This window comes from Lycorma delicatula, chromosome 3 (genome assembly GCF_047948215.1).
Source record: "Lycorma delicatula isolate Av1 chromosome 3, ASM4794821v1, whole genome shotgun sequence".
Lineage (NCBI taxonomy): Eukaryota > Metazoa > Arthropoda > Insecta > Hemiptera > Fulgoridae > Lycorma > Lycorma delicatula.
In genome coordinates, this window is record NC_134457.1 from 42,544,174 (window position 1) to 42,558,865 (window position 14,692).

Consider the following 14,692-nt stretch of genomic DNA (forward strand, 5'->3'; position numbering starts at 1 on the left):
GTTGAACAAGGAAATAAATGCGAAACTTTCTCACAACCTCGAGGATATCGAACGTGTCGGGCGAGCTATCGATCCTGATCGGCTAGTATATTTTATCTATTTATATTTAATTCAACATCTTTACACTTTAAAAAAATTAATAAAACAGTTTTCCATCAAAAGAGGTATTATATTTAAAAAACTAATCGAACCGGTTAATAATAATAATATTTAATTATGATAACAGAAACTGTTGGATTCACGATATACACGCGCGCGCGCGTGCACACACACACACAAGTATATATAAAATCAATTGTTCCGATGCAACAGAATGTAAACATCAGATACTCTGAAAACGGATAAATATTGAAATGAAGCAATTTTACATTCAAAAATATTATATATCGTGCTACATTCCACAAAGCACCGTAATTATGTTTTGTTCAATTGGACAATGTTATCGATTGTGTCTGCTACAGGAAGTGGAAGAGGAAAGTTATTAGCATATAATAGTATACTAATAAAAAGTAACAACGTACGTTTTTATACATTTTGAAATTTCTATGATATAGATTTAAGTAAATTCTTAAGAATTAGCGACGAAAAAAATTTTTTAACAGCGATCGAGTCCATGTAAAAAGTATTAACTAACTAAACGTATTTATTGATGACAAAGTAGGTCGTATTTGATAAATGATAAAGTGAATACATAAACCACAAAAGCCAATATTGAGCATTATTGCGAACGTTTTTTTTATCCTACGGGAAGGCAGAAGGAGAGTGAGCGAGAGAGAGTGAGAGAGAATGTGTGTGTGTGTGAGAGAGAGAGAGAGAGGAATAATAAAACATATAAATTTTAATTTGACAGAATAAACATAATAAAAATGAAACTATATTGTTCGTAATATTACGGTTTTCATTTCAGCATATCTACCTAAACAATAAAACGAGAATAAAATTAAAACTATCAACTTTCGTATTATTATACAACTAACATAATGCGTAAATAAAAAATATTAAAAAATGTCAATTACGCTATTATAGGGGAAAAAAACGAAAGGAAGAAGTATTTTTTATTAAATATGTCAAGTTCTAGGCAACACGATCTGTTGCGTGTATATACGCGATCAATGGCGTACAGTAACGTACCTCATGATATAACACTATGACATATATTATTTGGATAAATAGTATCTTTTAAATAAACGACACACATGATACTGTTCCATAATAACAAAAACCGTAGGAGTTTCTTTTATTTTATGACATAAATTTTCAATACCACAAAGTTAATACTCACATATATTTTTAGCTTGTTAGTTAAAATACGACATTGAACTATTTTTATTAAAATTTATTAATCGCAACGATATTAAGCTATTTAAGCAGATAACAATTAGGATTTAAAGGCAGATACACTCCATAAATGGGAAAAGAAACATCCAGAGACAAGAATGCATCCAGGATACATCTGTTTACATTAGGGATTATTTATACATTGAACATTATTACTTTCAGAGAGATCAACTCTGACTATCTTTTATACTGCGCGTTCTTCACTTAAGTCACACCTATAATTTAAACAATAATATTTATAAATATAAAGCAATTCAGAATAAGCATATATAGCAAAATAATGAAATTTAATATCTCAGACATAGAGAAACAGTTATTTATTGCTTTATAACATCCATCAAGGTCATCATATGGTTGTAACACATGTAAAACAGCTGAGATCCAACTAACACAAATTGTTTTCTCTAAAAGTAATGATACTTATTAAATAAAATGTGTTTTATTATTATTAATAATCTATATTTTAGCATACCCGAGTTTATGAAAAAAGAAGACTACATTAATCCTCATTACATGATTTTCTTAGCTCACTTTCGTTCGACAGTTAACGATTAACGGATAGTGCACATGCGTAGAAGGTACAGAGGAGTAATACACATGCGCAGAAAGTGGAGAGTAGTGGACATGCGCAGTAGATTTTTGGGATAAACATCGATGTAGTCAATCAACCAACGTAACGCTTCGAGCACCATTGTAAAAGATATCGAAACACCCATATTATATTTATTTCCATAAATAATTAAACATCGGACTAATAAAAAAATATAAAATAAAAAATTTTTAAAATCTAAAAATGGATTACCCAGTAAACATAAATGGAAGATAATTTTGTTTTCAACGAAATAATAAATATAAAGTTGTCTATTTTCGCAAGATCATAATGAAAAGCGAGGGAGCGCTCACATATTCAATATCTACATAAATTCTTAAAATATAACAAAGGTTTCGATGCAAAATGGAAATGATAGCATCAATATATAACATCTAGTATAGCAAATTTCTTTGGATTAACTAAAGTTAAGAGCAAAATAGAACTGAGGTCACGCCCCAAGCTTTTCATTGTGGTATTGCGAAAATAGACAACTTTATACATATTATCTTGTTGAAAACAAAATTATCTTCTATTTGTGTTTACTACGTAATTCATTGTTTTTTTTTTTTTATTTATTTAAAAGCAAGTTTAACTTTTTTTTTCTTCTTTATTTTTTGTCTGCATCTTTTTGGTTCTTTGAAAAATCTGATTTAAAAAAATAAATCGTAAAGTTTGTAATTGAGGCCAGTAAAAATATGCTAGGGTGCGGCGCTGCCCTTCCCTCCTGAAGAAAAAGTCTATTACTTCTACATGCCCGCAAACATTTTTTCCATGTACTCTAAAAAAAATGTTTTAGGAACAATACCTAAAATAAAACTACATTCAAAGATTTTAAATTTAAACAATTTTTGAAATCTTGGACCGTCACTTTTCTAATATGAAATGGTTTTATCATATCTTCATGCGTTTATTTTTCAATTAAAATTAATTTTTTTTTTTTACAAAATTTAGAGTATGTAATAATCAATTCCTCTTTTCTAACAAAAAATATATTGTTATATAAAAATTATATTTTAAAAACATAAAATTTCTATATTTTATAAAAATATAGAAAGTGAAGTTTCAATTGCCCTATTAATTTTTTTTTTTTATTTCATTATTAATTTCCATCAATTCTTTATGAAAAAAAAAAAAAAAAAACATATTTTTGTATCTATTCTTTGATAGTGTAGTTAATATTCAGCTCCCAAAACCTAAGTCCTATTAATTTTATGTTGATGTGATGTTGACTAGATTAAAATATTTTTGAAATGAAACAAGTGGATGAAAAAGAAATGTAATTCTTCATTTTTAAAGTTTATATATATATATATATATATATATATATATTAAAATAAGTATTAAGATTAGCTGGTGAAACTTAAACGTTGAACAGTACGAAGTATACAGGCAGTAGACGAGACAACAGTTTTCCATTTACAAAAACTAAGACTGGTTTTCCAATATTTAAAAGGAAGTGACATACACAACTGTAGGTTAAAAATAATAAGAGAAGGAAAAAAAAACGCTCACAACATCCTAACCGGTTCTCTAGCTGGCGCACTAGAAATCCTTGGGGAACGATGGAAGTAAATCGTGCTGAAGAAACGACGAACAGTCTTCATTCGCTTGGTTTCTCTCATCTCGCTTGTCAACGAACACCGATGCCGTGTAAGATAGAATACAATTATTTCGTTTTATTTCAGCCAAAATAAAAAAATCTTTTAAATCAATAATGCAAATATATTCTTTCACTCTCCATTTAAATATTTAGAAGAAAAAATCGGATGTGGACACTATATGACTTCCTTAACGCCTATTGTATTGCACATACAGATTTTTTTTTAAATAAAAAGTACATAACATTTTATTTCTTCAATGACTCTGATATTTTTTCATTTGTTTTTTATTTATTGTTATTATTGAATTATTTATCGTAAAGATTTTTTTACAATCAGAGATTAATAATTATTAATAAATCAATATACTTAAATTAAAAAACAAAAAAAGGAAATGAAGTCGCATTGTAACGCCCCCACCCCCTTTTAAGATCCATATATTTCATTAATTAAACTTTCATTTGACTATAATTCTGGAACCAATGAAAATAAGTACCAGCTATGATATTTTGTTGGGAAGTTCTCAATCAGGATTTATTACTGCAATTAGGAAAAAGTCCAGAAACCATTTTTTTTATATTTTTCGGCTTTTTTGGACACTTTCGGTCAAGTCGACTGCAATGAAAACCGGAGGTGCACAACTAGATGTTACAATAGTCCTAAATTCAAAATTTCAACATCCTACGGCTAATCGTTTTTGAGTTCGAGTAAATACGTACGTACAGACGTCACGCCGAAACTAGTCAAAATGATTTCAGGGATGGTGAAAATGGATATTTCCGTTGAAATCTGAAAACCGACATTTTTCGCGATCAAATACTTCCTTAACTTTGTACAAGGAAGTAAAAACTGGCATTACAGTAACAGTAACAAATAAAAACAACTGCGATAATATTCCAAGATAATATTTTTCCACGGAAACTAGGAATTAAGACCAAATTTGATGGTGTTAAATAAATAAATATTTTATTTTGATCGATACATATTAAAAATAATAATAATAGTAATTACAATATACATTAAGTCAGGAATGGGTTATTATCATACTTTATGGATAAATAAAATGCTCTATGGATAAACTATTCTAATACTATAAGCTACTCTATGGATAAACTGCTTCAAAATTTACCAAAATGATTGAAAGGAAACCGTGATATTAAGCTTAATCAGAGCAGTATTACAAAACATATAATTGATTATAAAATTTAAAAAAGGTGTGATTGAAGTCAATATTAATTATTTAAAATGTAAATTTGTGAAGAAACAGTAGATTAATTATTCAAACATAAAATATATTTGGAAAATAAAGGAATTATAAAAAAAAAAATGTAATTATTATTATTTTAAATTATTCATCGACAAAGTGTTATTGTTTCTGAAAAATAAAAATTTTTAACTGGGTTTTTAAAAAAAAATAGGAAAAATTTTAAAAATAGTTTAGTAATTTATTATAAGTATATTTATTATAATTTATTTAATACAGCCCTTTTTCGTGAGCCGAAATATTGTGTTAACTTACAGGAAAACAGTTCTGTTATCTGGTTTATTAAAAGCGGATATTATTATTTTTAAAGAATAAGTGACTTTTTTTAGGCAAGATTTAACATTTACTCGTACATGTATATAAACACGAGGATAAATTAACATTTTTAATTTCTAAATATCAGTCTTCATGATTATAAAAACAATAATCTTATACCCCATTTTCGAGCCTTGAAAACCCGTTTTGAGGAATCCTTAAGAGTTGATGTACTTATTATTTCATCAAATGTGAATGTATGCAGCATAACAAATTATGATGATATGCTTAGTGTTTTATTAAAGCGCTTTTAAAGCAACACAGTACGGTTTGATTTTGTTGCAAACCAAATCAATTTGATCATGTAACTAAACACTCAGAAATTTACAATAAAGGGAACCAAAGTACTATCGTTATCATTAATGGGAAATCTATCGACAAGAAAAATAATGTTATACTACATCAATCTGAGGAGCAATGTGCAACGGATTTATTCATATTTAAATATACTTGGAAGCCTATTTTTAATAAATTAATCTCAAAAAAAAAAAATAATACAGTTAAGTAATTTAACCAAACCCCGTCTGAGTAAACTAATATAAAATTTTATATTTTACATAAACAATACAATTAAAAAAATTTTTTTTTTGTCCTCAGTCATTTGACTGGTTTGATGCAGCTCTCCAAGATTCCCTGTCTAGTGCTAGTCGTTTCATTTCAGTATACCCTCTACATCCTACATCCCTAACAATTTGTTTTACATATTCCAAACGTGGCCTGCCTACACAATTTTTTCCTTCTACTTGTCCTTCCAATATTAAAGCGACTATTCCAGGATGCCTTAGTATGTGGCCTATAAGTCTGTCTCTTCTATTAACTATATTTTTCCAAATGCTTCTTTCTTCATTTATTTGCCGCAATACCTCTTCATTTGTCACTTTATCCACCCATCTGATTTTTAACATTCTCCTATAGCACATTAGAAGCAAACATTAGAAGCAAAAGCTTCTAATCTTTTCTTCTCAGATACTCCAATTATCCAAGTTTCACTTCCATATAAAGCGACACTCCAAACATATACTTTCAAGAATCTTTTCCTGACATTTAAATTAATTTTTGATGTAAACAAATTATATTTCTTACTGAAGGCTCGTTTCGCTTGTGCTATTCGGCATTTTATCGCTCCTGCTTCGTCCATCTTTAGTAATTCTACTTCCCAAATAACAAAATTCTTCTACCTCCATAATCTTTTCTCCTCCTATTTTCACATTCAGTGGTCCATCTTTGTTATTTCAAAAATAACAAAGATGGACCTTTGTTAATTAAAAAAATAAACAAAAATATTTAAAAAAATATATATATAATTATATGTTTAAATTTTAAATAAAGTTTATTATTAAATTATTTTTTTCAAATTTTAAAGAACTTTAATAACAAAATTTTAATAAAAATTATAGAACAGATAACTATAAATACAAATTAATTGTCGACAATTCATAATTAATTATAGCGCTCGGTTCAAAAGCCAAATTCATAAATAATAATCATAACAATATATTTTTTTTTCAAGCACCATCAGTTTAATAGATAATAATTGCGGACTTTAGAATGAGGAGAGGACCTGCTCGAATATTTGTTTTAGACAGATACATATGCCACCCACTTTGAAATACGTAGAGTAACTAATTATAATTAACTGGATATACTGAAATGACAAAACCAATTTACCGATAAGTCAGTTAACTTTCATTAAGTAGTTACTCAAATGGAAAAAATGTACATATATACAAACACAGAATAACTGAAAAACAAGAAAGAAAAAAAATACAAGTAGATTTAAATCTTTATAAATATTCCTAGCAAACCCGGCAATGCTTTACTATTGCTAGAATTTAGTATATTTATAGATTAAATGAACACAATTGAAAGTTTGATAAAACATTAACAAAATGAACATTTTTGGAACTTAATAAAATTTAATCTTTCCCTTTTACCCTTTCTCCCTTTTCACGTTTTTCCTTTTCGCCATATTCCCTTCCCCCTTTTCCACCCCTTTCACCATTTCTCGTTCCCTTATCTCCTCCTTTCCCTAACTCTTTTTCACCTTTCCATTTCCTTTTCCCGTTTTTCCTTTTTTCCATTTTCCCATTTTACCTTTTTCGATTTTTCCCTTTCTACATTTTTCCCCGCACGTAAATCGGTTCAGTAGTTTTTCAGTCTATAGCGGACACACATATCGAAAACATTGAAATGAAATCGTAAAATATTTAGTATAGCGTGTGTTGATTTTATTTCATACAGATAGCGCTGTTTTTTAAAAAAAAGCATGTTTTTTACCTGTCACAGATGTGACATCTTAGGTATGTAAATAGTAGGTATATAAAACCACACGCGTATTCAAATGCAACGTTGTGTCAAAATTTCAAAGGAATCTGTGAATAACTTTCGGAGATTTAAGATTTTGAACAAACGAACATATACATTTTTATTTATATAGATTTGAAGGATTTAGTTTGATTATAAAACAATCCAAAGTATTACGAATTCAATAAATAACTCGTCTATTATATATTTTTCTGCCTTCGTCATGTATTAGTCAATAATATAAATACCACGGCGGCTAAATCAGTAGCATTACTTACTGTTAAACTGGGAGTCCTAGTTATGATTTCTGGTAAGGGTAATTTTTTAACGAACAATTTGCCAGATTTCCCGTCCCATTCTTTTCAATTTGGAAAAAAAATAATGATCTGTAAATTAAAATCTTTACTTATTAATCGATTTTTTTTTGTTGTTGAAATCTTCTAAAAAAACGTTGCTTAATAAGTTTGTTCCATTTACAAACAGTATGCCAAAACTATAAAGATTATAGAGGATCCAGCACGAGACATAGTAGCTCTCAAAAATAGTATAATCATTTCCTTGAATAACAATCATTCTGTGACCAACTTATAACGGATTACATAAAGAATGAAGTGGTTTTCCGCCTCAGTCTTCTTCAATCAGTCTTTATCATTATGCTGATCCCGTTTAAATGCACGTTATGTTCATTCTTACTTATTAACACCATCATTCTGTTCATCACTGGGCGAGGAAAAAGTCACCGTGGTAGAGTTTTTCATCAGCCGGGGCACCCATTCCGGCGGAATGGATACCGGTGTGCTGTCCGGAGGAGTCTTGGGTTAAGGGTTTATCTTATCCCGTATTAGAGTTTATTCGAGGGTAAATCGGTTTTTCTTACCGTTTCCATTTTTCCCTAATCCTTGATCCCTTCTTCCCATCATAGATTCTGTGGAAATACGTCTGAGCTCATTAGATCTTCTACGTTAAGGATGCCAGGACTCGGTACATTGTTAGTCTTATTTGCTTAAAAGCTGTCTGAGAAACTGCTGTAGACGACATTCGGCAGGATAAACTTAATGGTTAAAGTACCTTTTTTTATTTTTCTTGTTTAGCCTCCGGTAACTACCGTTTAGATAATTCTTCAGAGGATGAATGAGGATGATATGTATGAGTGTAAATGAAGTGTAGTCTTGTACATTCTCAGTTCGACCATTCCTGAGATGTGTGGTTAATTGAAACCCAACCACCAAAGACCACCGGTATCCACCATCTAGTATTCAAATCCGTGTAAAAATAACTGGCTTTACTAGGACTTGAACGCTGTAACTCTAGACTTCCAAATCAGCTGATTTGGGAAGAAATGGTTAAAGTACCTATTGAGGCAAAGATAAACCTAATAAACCTTAGCAAAAAAAAAATAGAATGCGCTTACCAAGAATGTTTATTAATGTGAGGAGTGCCGTTTGGAAAGTTCGTTTATTCTCGATAGACGTACAAAAATAGTTAGATTCCGCTTTAAAGGATTCTTCCCCTTTGTTTTCGGACGTAAAACGGTGGGCTGATGAATTTAAACGAGAACATATATCAATAAACGCTAGTAAAGGCCCAAAAACCTCTAGTATCGATGAAACCGTAAAAAAAAGTCCACTAAGCCGTATGAATTGATTACCGACTGAAGGTACTCCAGCTTTCTGGCATCGCAAGCATCTCGATAAACTACTTTTTACACAATGTTTTGGGTTAAAAAAATGTTCCGCTCGTTGTGTGCCGTATTTATTATCAACCGAAAACGTACTCGAATGAACACTTCTCCAAGTATTTAGATTTATTTAAACTCGATTCCTCTGAGTTTATTCGAAATTTTATAGAATAGATGAAACATTGATACACCATTACATCCCAGACACCGAAAAGCTGTCTAAGCAGTGGGTGGGAGCTGAGACAATTATTTATTTTATAGAGTTGAACAGCTGAGGGTATTTAAACGTTGGAAAGTCGTAAATTTAAATGTTTCGATCCCAAGGCGACTACGTGAATAATAAAAAAAAGTTTGAAAATCTTGTGCTTCTTTGTCAGGTCGAAAACTTTCCGAACAGTTCTTGTATTATACTGTTAACAATTTCAGCAGAAAAAAAATCAACATCTCCTTTTTTGACGACCTGTTTTTGATTATCTGTTTTAATTTTTCAAATATAATTAAGTAAGAAAAAGAAGAATATTTATTACGCTTTAATCAAATGCATAATTCTATAATATTCAGCTCCAGGTAAAACCAGTTAAACTTAAATATATTTCGTAAATAAATTGTTAGTAGGTGGACACAAATATTACTAGCAACTTTGTTTCATTTTTTTTTCAGACAACTACAAGGGACAATTCTTCATGTACCTTATTAAAATATCTTCCAGTTTGTATTAATAAGAACGTGATCACTGTTTTAAATATCTTGGGCATGAAAACTGAAATTTTAATTTTTGTATCTTTTTAACATCACGTACTAGAAGACTATTATTATTGCCGACATAAAAATAATCAGGAATGTTTTCTTCTTACAGTATAAGTGCTACATAAAATGTAAGGAACTGTTTTTGTTGCCAACAATAAAGTTTCCACATAATTTTATAAAGCATATTGTACATGAATAAATTTAAAAAAAAATACGCTTTTAAACTAGCCAAGTATCAAATTTGTATGAATTTGCACTCATGAGCTGTGTAACTTCATTCTACTACTCATGAGCCGCCTTTATTCTCCTACACGGCGTGTATTATAAAAGTATAATGCATACACGCATACGTACAATGATCTCGTATTGTTCAACGCCTTTCCTTCTATTTTTTTATTATTACTTAAACCAGGCGTTATTATTCCAGATTTAACGTCATCCAATTTACGATTAATTTCCAGACAAAGACAAATTGTAATGTGGTTGTTGTTTTCACGTCATTTTGTTAGTAGGATTTATATTTAATTTGTAATAAAGATAAATAAATAATTATAATAATCTGAAAATAAAACAATCAAGGACTTTCAACAAATAAAATACTGTTTGATAACCATTTTTATGACTAGAAACATTTACATTCAAATTAAACAATCTAACATAAAATTTTTATTATCTATTATGAATAAAAAAAAAATTAAGAGAAAATTTATAACTTACCAGAGTAATAATAAATGGAGGTCACTATAACAATAATTATAATAAAATATTATTATGTAAAACCTACCTTAATATGATAGGAATTGAGCTTGTGGCGAGGCAGGGAATTAAACGAACTGAAATCCTGACGCCGTGAGAAGATTCCATTTCCAGAATTGTGTCTGTAACAAGATATTTAAATTGTAGCAATTTTCTTATCATTCAAATAAATTTATTAATAAACAATTATGAGAATTACAGCGTATAATTACATAATTACAAAGATTTATAATAATTACATATTATAATTTTAAAAACTATAATAAAAATATAACATAGTTCAGTCAAATGATTACAATTTCTATTCGGTTGTGTTGGCAGCAATAGATTTTCCTTCAAAAACTTACATTTCCTAATTCAACATTTTTTTTTATTAAAATAATTTTTGTGATAATTTTCTTAATAAAGAAAAATTTTCTTAATAAAGAAAATGGTTTTGCGAAACGCATTTCTACAGTATAAAAAAAAATAATTTTGGTATTTTAAAACCCCAATAACTCTTATTGGTACTTTGAGAGTAAGAAGTGAAACGAAATGAAGAATTTTGACGATTAACTGCACCAAAGAGTAGCTAATTCATTTCAAATCTCTGAGATCTTACAGATTTCAAATCTTTAGTATATGTACTCGCTGTTTATTATATGTTCTGGCTGTTATCCAGGAGGTTAACCGCTAGCCAGTTCACATATTTGTAAAAATATAATTCTGTGTTAAAATATATACTGTGTTAATATATTACTTTCCCGGCTATTTCTATTGCTGTTGTAGTGTAGCTAGAAAGGAAAAGAAAATCGATTGATCAAAAATTTGGTATGGAGTTATTTTTAAAAATATCTCTGTTTAAGATCCCTTTAGTCCGAAATATGCAAATATAGAAACATCCAGAATCCAGAAAATGTATGTTGGGTACTTCTGTTAACCTGTGTTCTGATTAATATCTCCGGACTCACTGAACATAAAATCTTCGAAAATTGAACAAAAATCTCTCGGTATGGAACACTGATGGCATTGGATTAGTACAAAATTAAAAAGGGAGAGGTAATTTTTACCACTTTTCATTTTTGACGTTTTTATGGAAATAAAAAATTAATTTTAGGATGATTAAATTACTTATTACAAAATTTTTAAATTCCACAGTTTGAAATTAATCGAAATCAATGATGATAGATATTCAACATTATTTCTAAACAGGTTTTTCCTTATATCCTAAAACCCGATGACCAAAAAAGTTGAAATTAGGCTATACATATCTCAAGTTATGCGGATTTTCGAACGAGGATACAGTCTCACGGTACCAATACGTTTTTTTTTTTTTTTTTAGTAAACTATAATTATTTTAAACTTTTTAATAAAATTTCACCGAACTGGACCAAATTATTGTAGTAATAGTTATTTCGCTAAATATACTTTTAAGCATAAAAAAGGGGCTGAATAGGAATCGTACATAAAGTTTCAGTAGTTTTAAACTTTAATTTCGAAGATTGAAAATTCAACAGTCTAATTTTAATGTAGATGATATGAGAAATTTTACAAAAAAGGGATCCCTGGAGACCCGACTTGAGAATTATTATTATTGTTTTTTTTTTTTTTTAATGTCTGATACTAACTGTTTTTCAAGTTTTGGCTGTTGTTAATAATAATGTTATGTGAAGTAGTTGTCGGGCAAGAGCCTCCTTCAAATGAACCCAAATTACTATCCTATAGTTTTGATTTTTTTATCAATAAAAAAATACTAAGTACAGCATAGTTTTGATGATAAAAACATCATTCTAAGAAGAGAGACCAACTAGGATCCAAGAACGCTAAATAAAAATGTTGATTTTTTTTCTCACTTATACTTTCAACACACCACAATTTTTGAAAGTAAAAACGTAATTTGATTAAGGGGATCAAATCGGACCCAAAATTTTTTATTGAATATTTTAATATTTTTCGCAGTGCACTATAACTAAATCATAATATTTAAAAACTTTGTGGTGTATTAAGTAAAAATCTGTCATGGGCAAAGGGGGAAAAGTTATGTCATTTTTTAACCGCCTTTTTAATTCCATTATAATACTTTTTGTTATTGTATTTTTAATACATTAGAATAAATCAGATTAATATATGCTATTGATTCTGGAGTCACCATCAGGAAATCTTCAGGATTCCCTTCATAAGCTGTCCTAAGGCAAACTTCTGTGATGTGTTTAACAGTTTGATTTTCACCACACTCACAAAGGGGCGTCGGTGTTTTACCCTATTTATACAGGAATAGGCGCGCACCTACCATGCTGAGTTCGTATTCTGTAACAGAATACGAACTCATATACAGAATGTTAGTATAACATTCTGCTTATATAACAAAGACGTAAAACAATCTGTAGTAAACTATATCTTAAATGTCTAATTTTATTAAAATCGTTTCATAAAATTGTCGCTCATAATAACGGTTCTAAAATAAGGGTGGTCGATTAATTAATTTCCTTCACCAATGCAAATCTGTAAATCTACACAATTTTTTATTCTCTATGTAGAAATATTACAGTTTGGTTTCAATGCATTACGCAACTGCAATATGTTTTTAATAATAAATTGCTATCTTTGTATACAAATTTATCATGACGTTAAAATATTGTACAGTTGAAACTGTGTAAACTTGAACGAAAGAACTGTCGTTCCATACGCGTCTTTGCAATTGTTAAATAGTTTCAATTCTATGTCCATCATATGTCTTCATAATTTTATTTTGTATTCAAATTGTTATAAACGAAAACACGTTGCATTAATGTTTCCAACGATATCAGATTAATCGTAAAACTGTCGTCAGATCTCGAATGCGGCTCTTTTGCAAAAAAAAGAAATGTTAAAAATCGTCTAATCGATCTGTTGCTCAGCAGAATGATATAAATAACAGTTAAATGAACAACAAATTGTTAAAACATCAACTTTTTATTTCTGTCAGTTATTTTTTTTTATAGCTGTGTAAATTTTACTTTTCCGAATCTTCTGAAAACCACTTTTCCTCATACTTTTACACAAATAAAAAGAAAACGAAGAAGTTCTTATTTTTCAACCATTTTACTCAGAAAAGATCGATTATACGACGGTGTAATTAAATACTTTCTAAGATTTATTTTGACGAAACAACACGAGAAAGTCATTCGCCTTAAGTTGTAACATGAGACTTAGTATAGTATACGCTTAGTAGCGCAACATATAGGTCAACATTTAGTATTATAATGTATAAGTAGAACAAAATATTTCGTTAAATAACATAACAAGAACATTAATAACAATGAGTGAAACTGAAATGTCCTTATAAAGATGAATCATCGGTCGACACTTCTCATATGGATCTTGTTAAAAGTAATAGACTACAACTCAGAAACAGAAGAGTGAAGACGCCACACGCACTTCTCAACTATATATATATATATATATATATATATATATATATATATATATATATATATGTATATATATATATATATAAAATGCTTCTTTACAACTTCCAAAATGAAGACTCTTCATTAGCTCTTGGCCTGACAATCAACAAGAATCACTTGAACTTTATTTTTTTTATTTATTTATATTTTTTAAGTGGAATGGCTGCCAAGGAAGAGGGTTCATTGCTACAGTATAACATTATAATAACAAAACCCTCATTTTAAAACTGAGGAGTACAGCAACTCAATATTATTAATCAGTAAACAAATGGACTAAATTATTAAAACCATTTTCGAAAAAATAATATATTTGTAAACGGTTATTAACAAAAATATATTTAAAATCTAAACCTAGCAAGATATTTTAATCCATTTTATAAATAATCATTATTAGAAGATACTAAGGGATTATTATGAAAAAACGTATAAAAATAATAATTTCATAACTTTTCCGGCTAAGCCGGGAAGAAAAATAAAGGATACATTAAAATATTTAATTAACCAAGTAAAAAATCATACAAAAAACTTATTCACTCTTTGAGTAAAACTTTGAAACAAGGGAGCAATGATGATTGTTACTATCCACCCCTTGATCAACTATAACCATTTAAATTAAATATTTAACTAATATTAAATGACATATGTTCAATTAATTCAACTTGAAGGTAAGAA

At 28.9% G+C, this 14,692-nt stretch overlaps 1 protein-coding gene across 2 annotated transcripts in view; it reads right to left on the reverse strand.

Moving 5' to 3' along the window:
* The window catches only part of heca (hdc homolog, cell cycle regulator), a 550,635-nt gene that overhangs the window by 371,599 nt on the left and 164,344 nt on the right, over positions 1 to 14,692 (reverse strand). For both annotated transcript variants that reach the window (XM_075358855.1, XM_075358856.1), the window contains one exon: positions 10,621 to 10,714. In XM_075358855.1, coding sequence (XP_075214970.1) covers positions 10,621 to 10,714 — 94 coding nt within the window. The remainder of the gene's footprint in view (positions 1 to 10,620; positions 10,715 to 14,692) is intronic.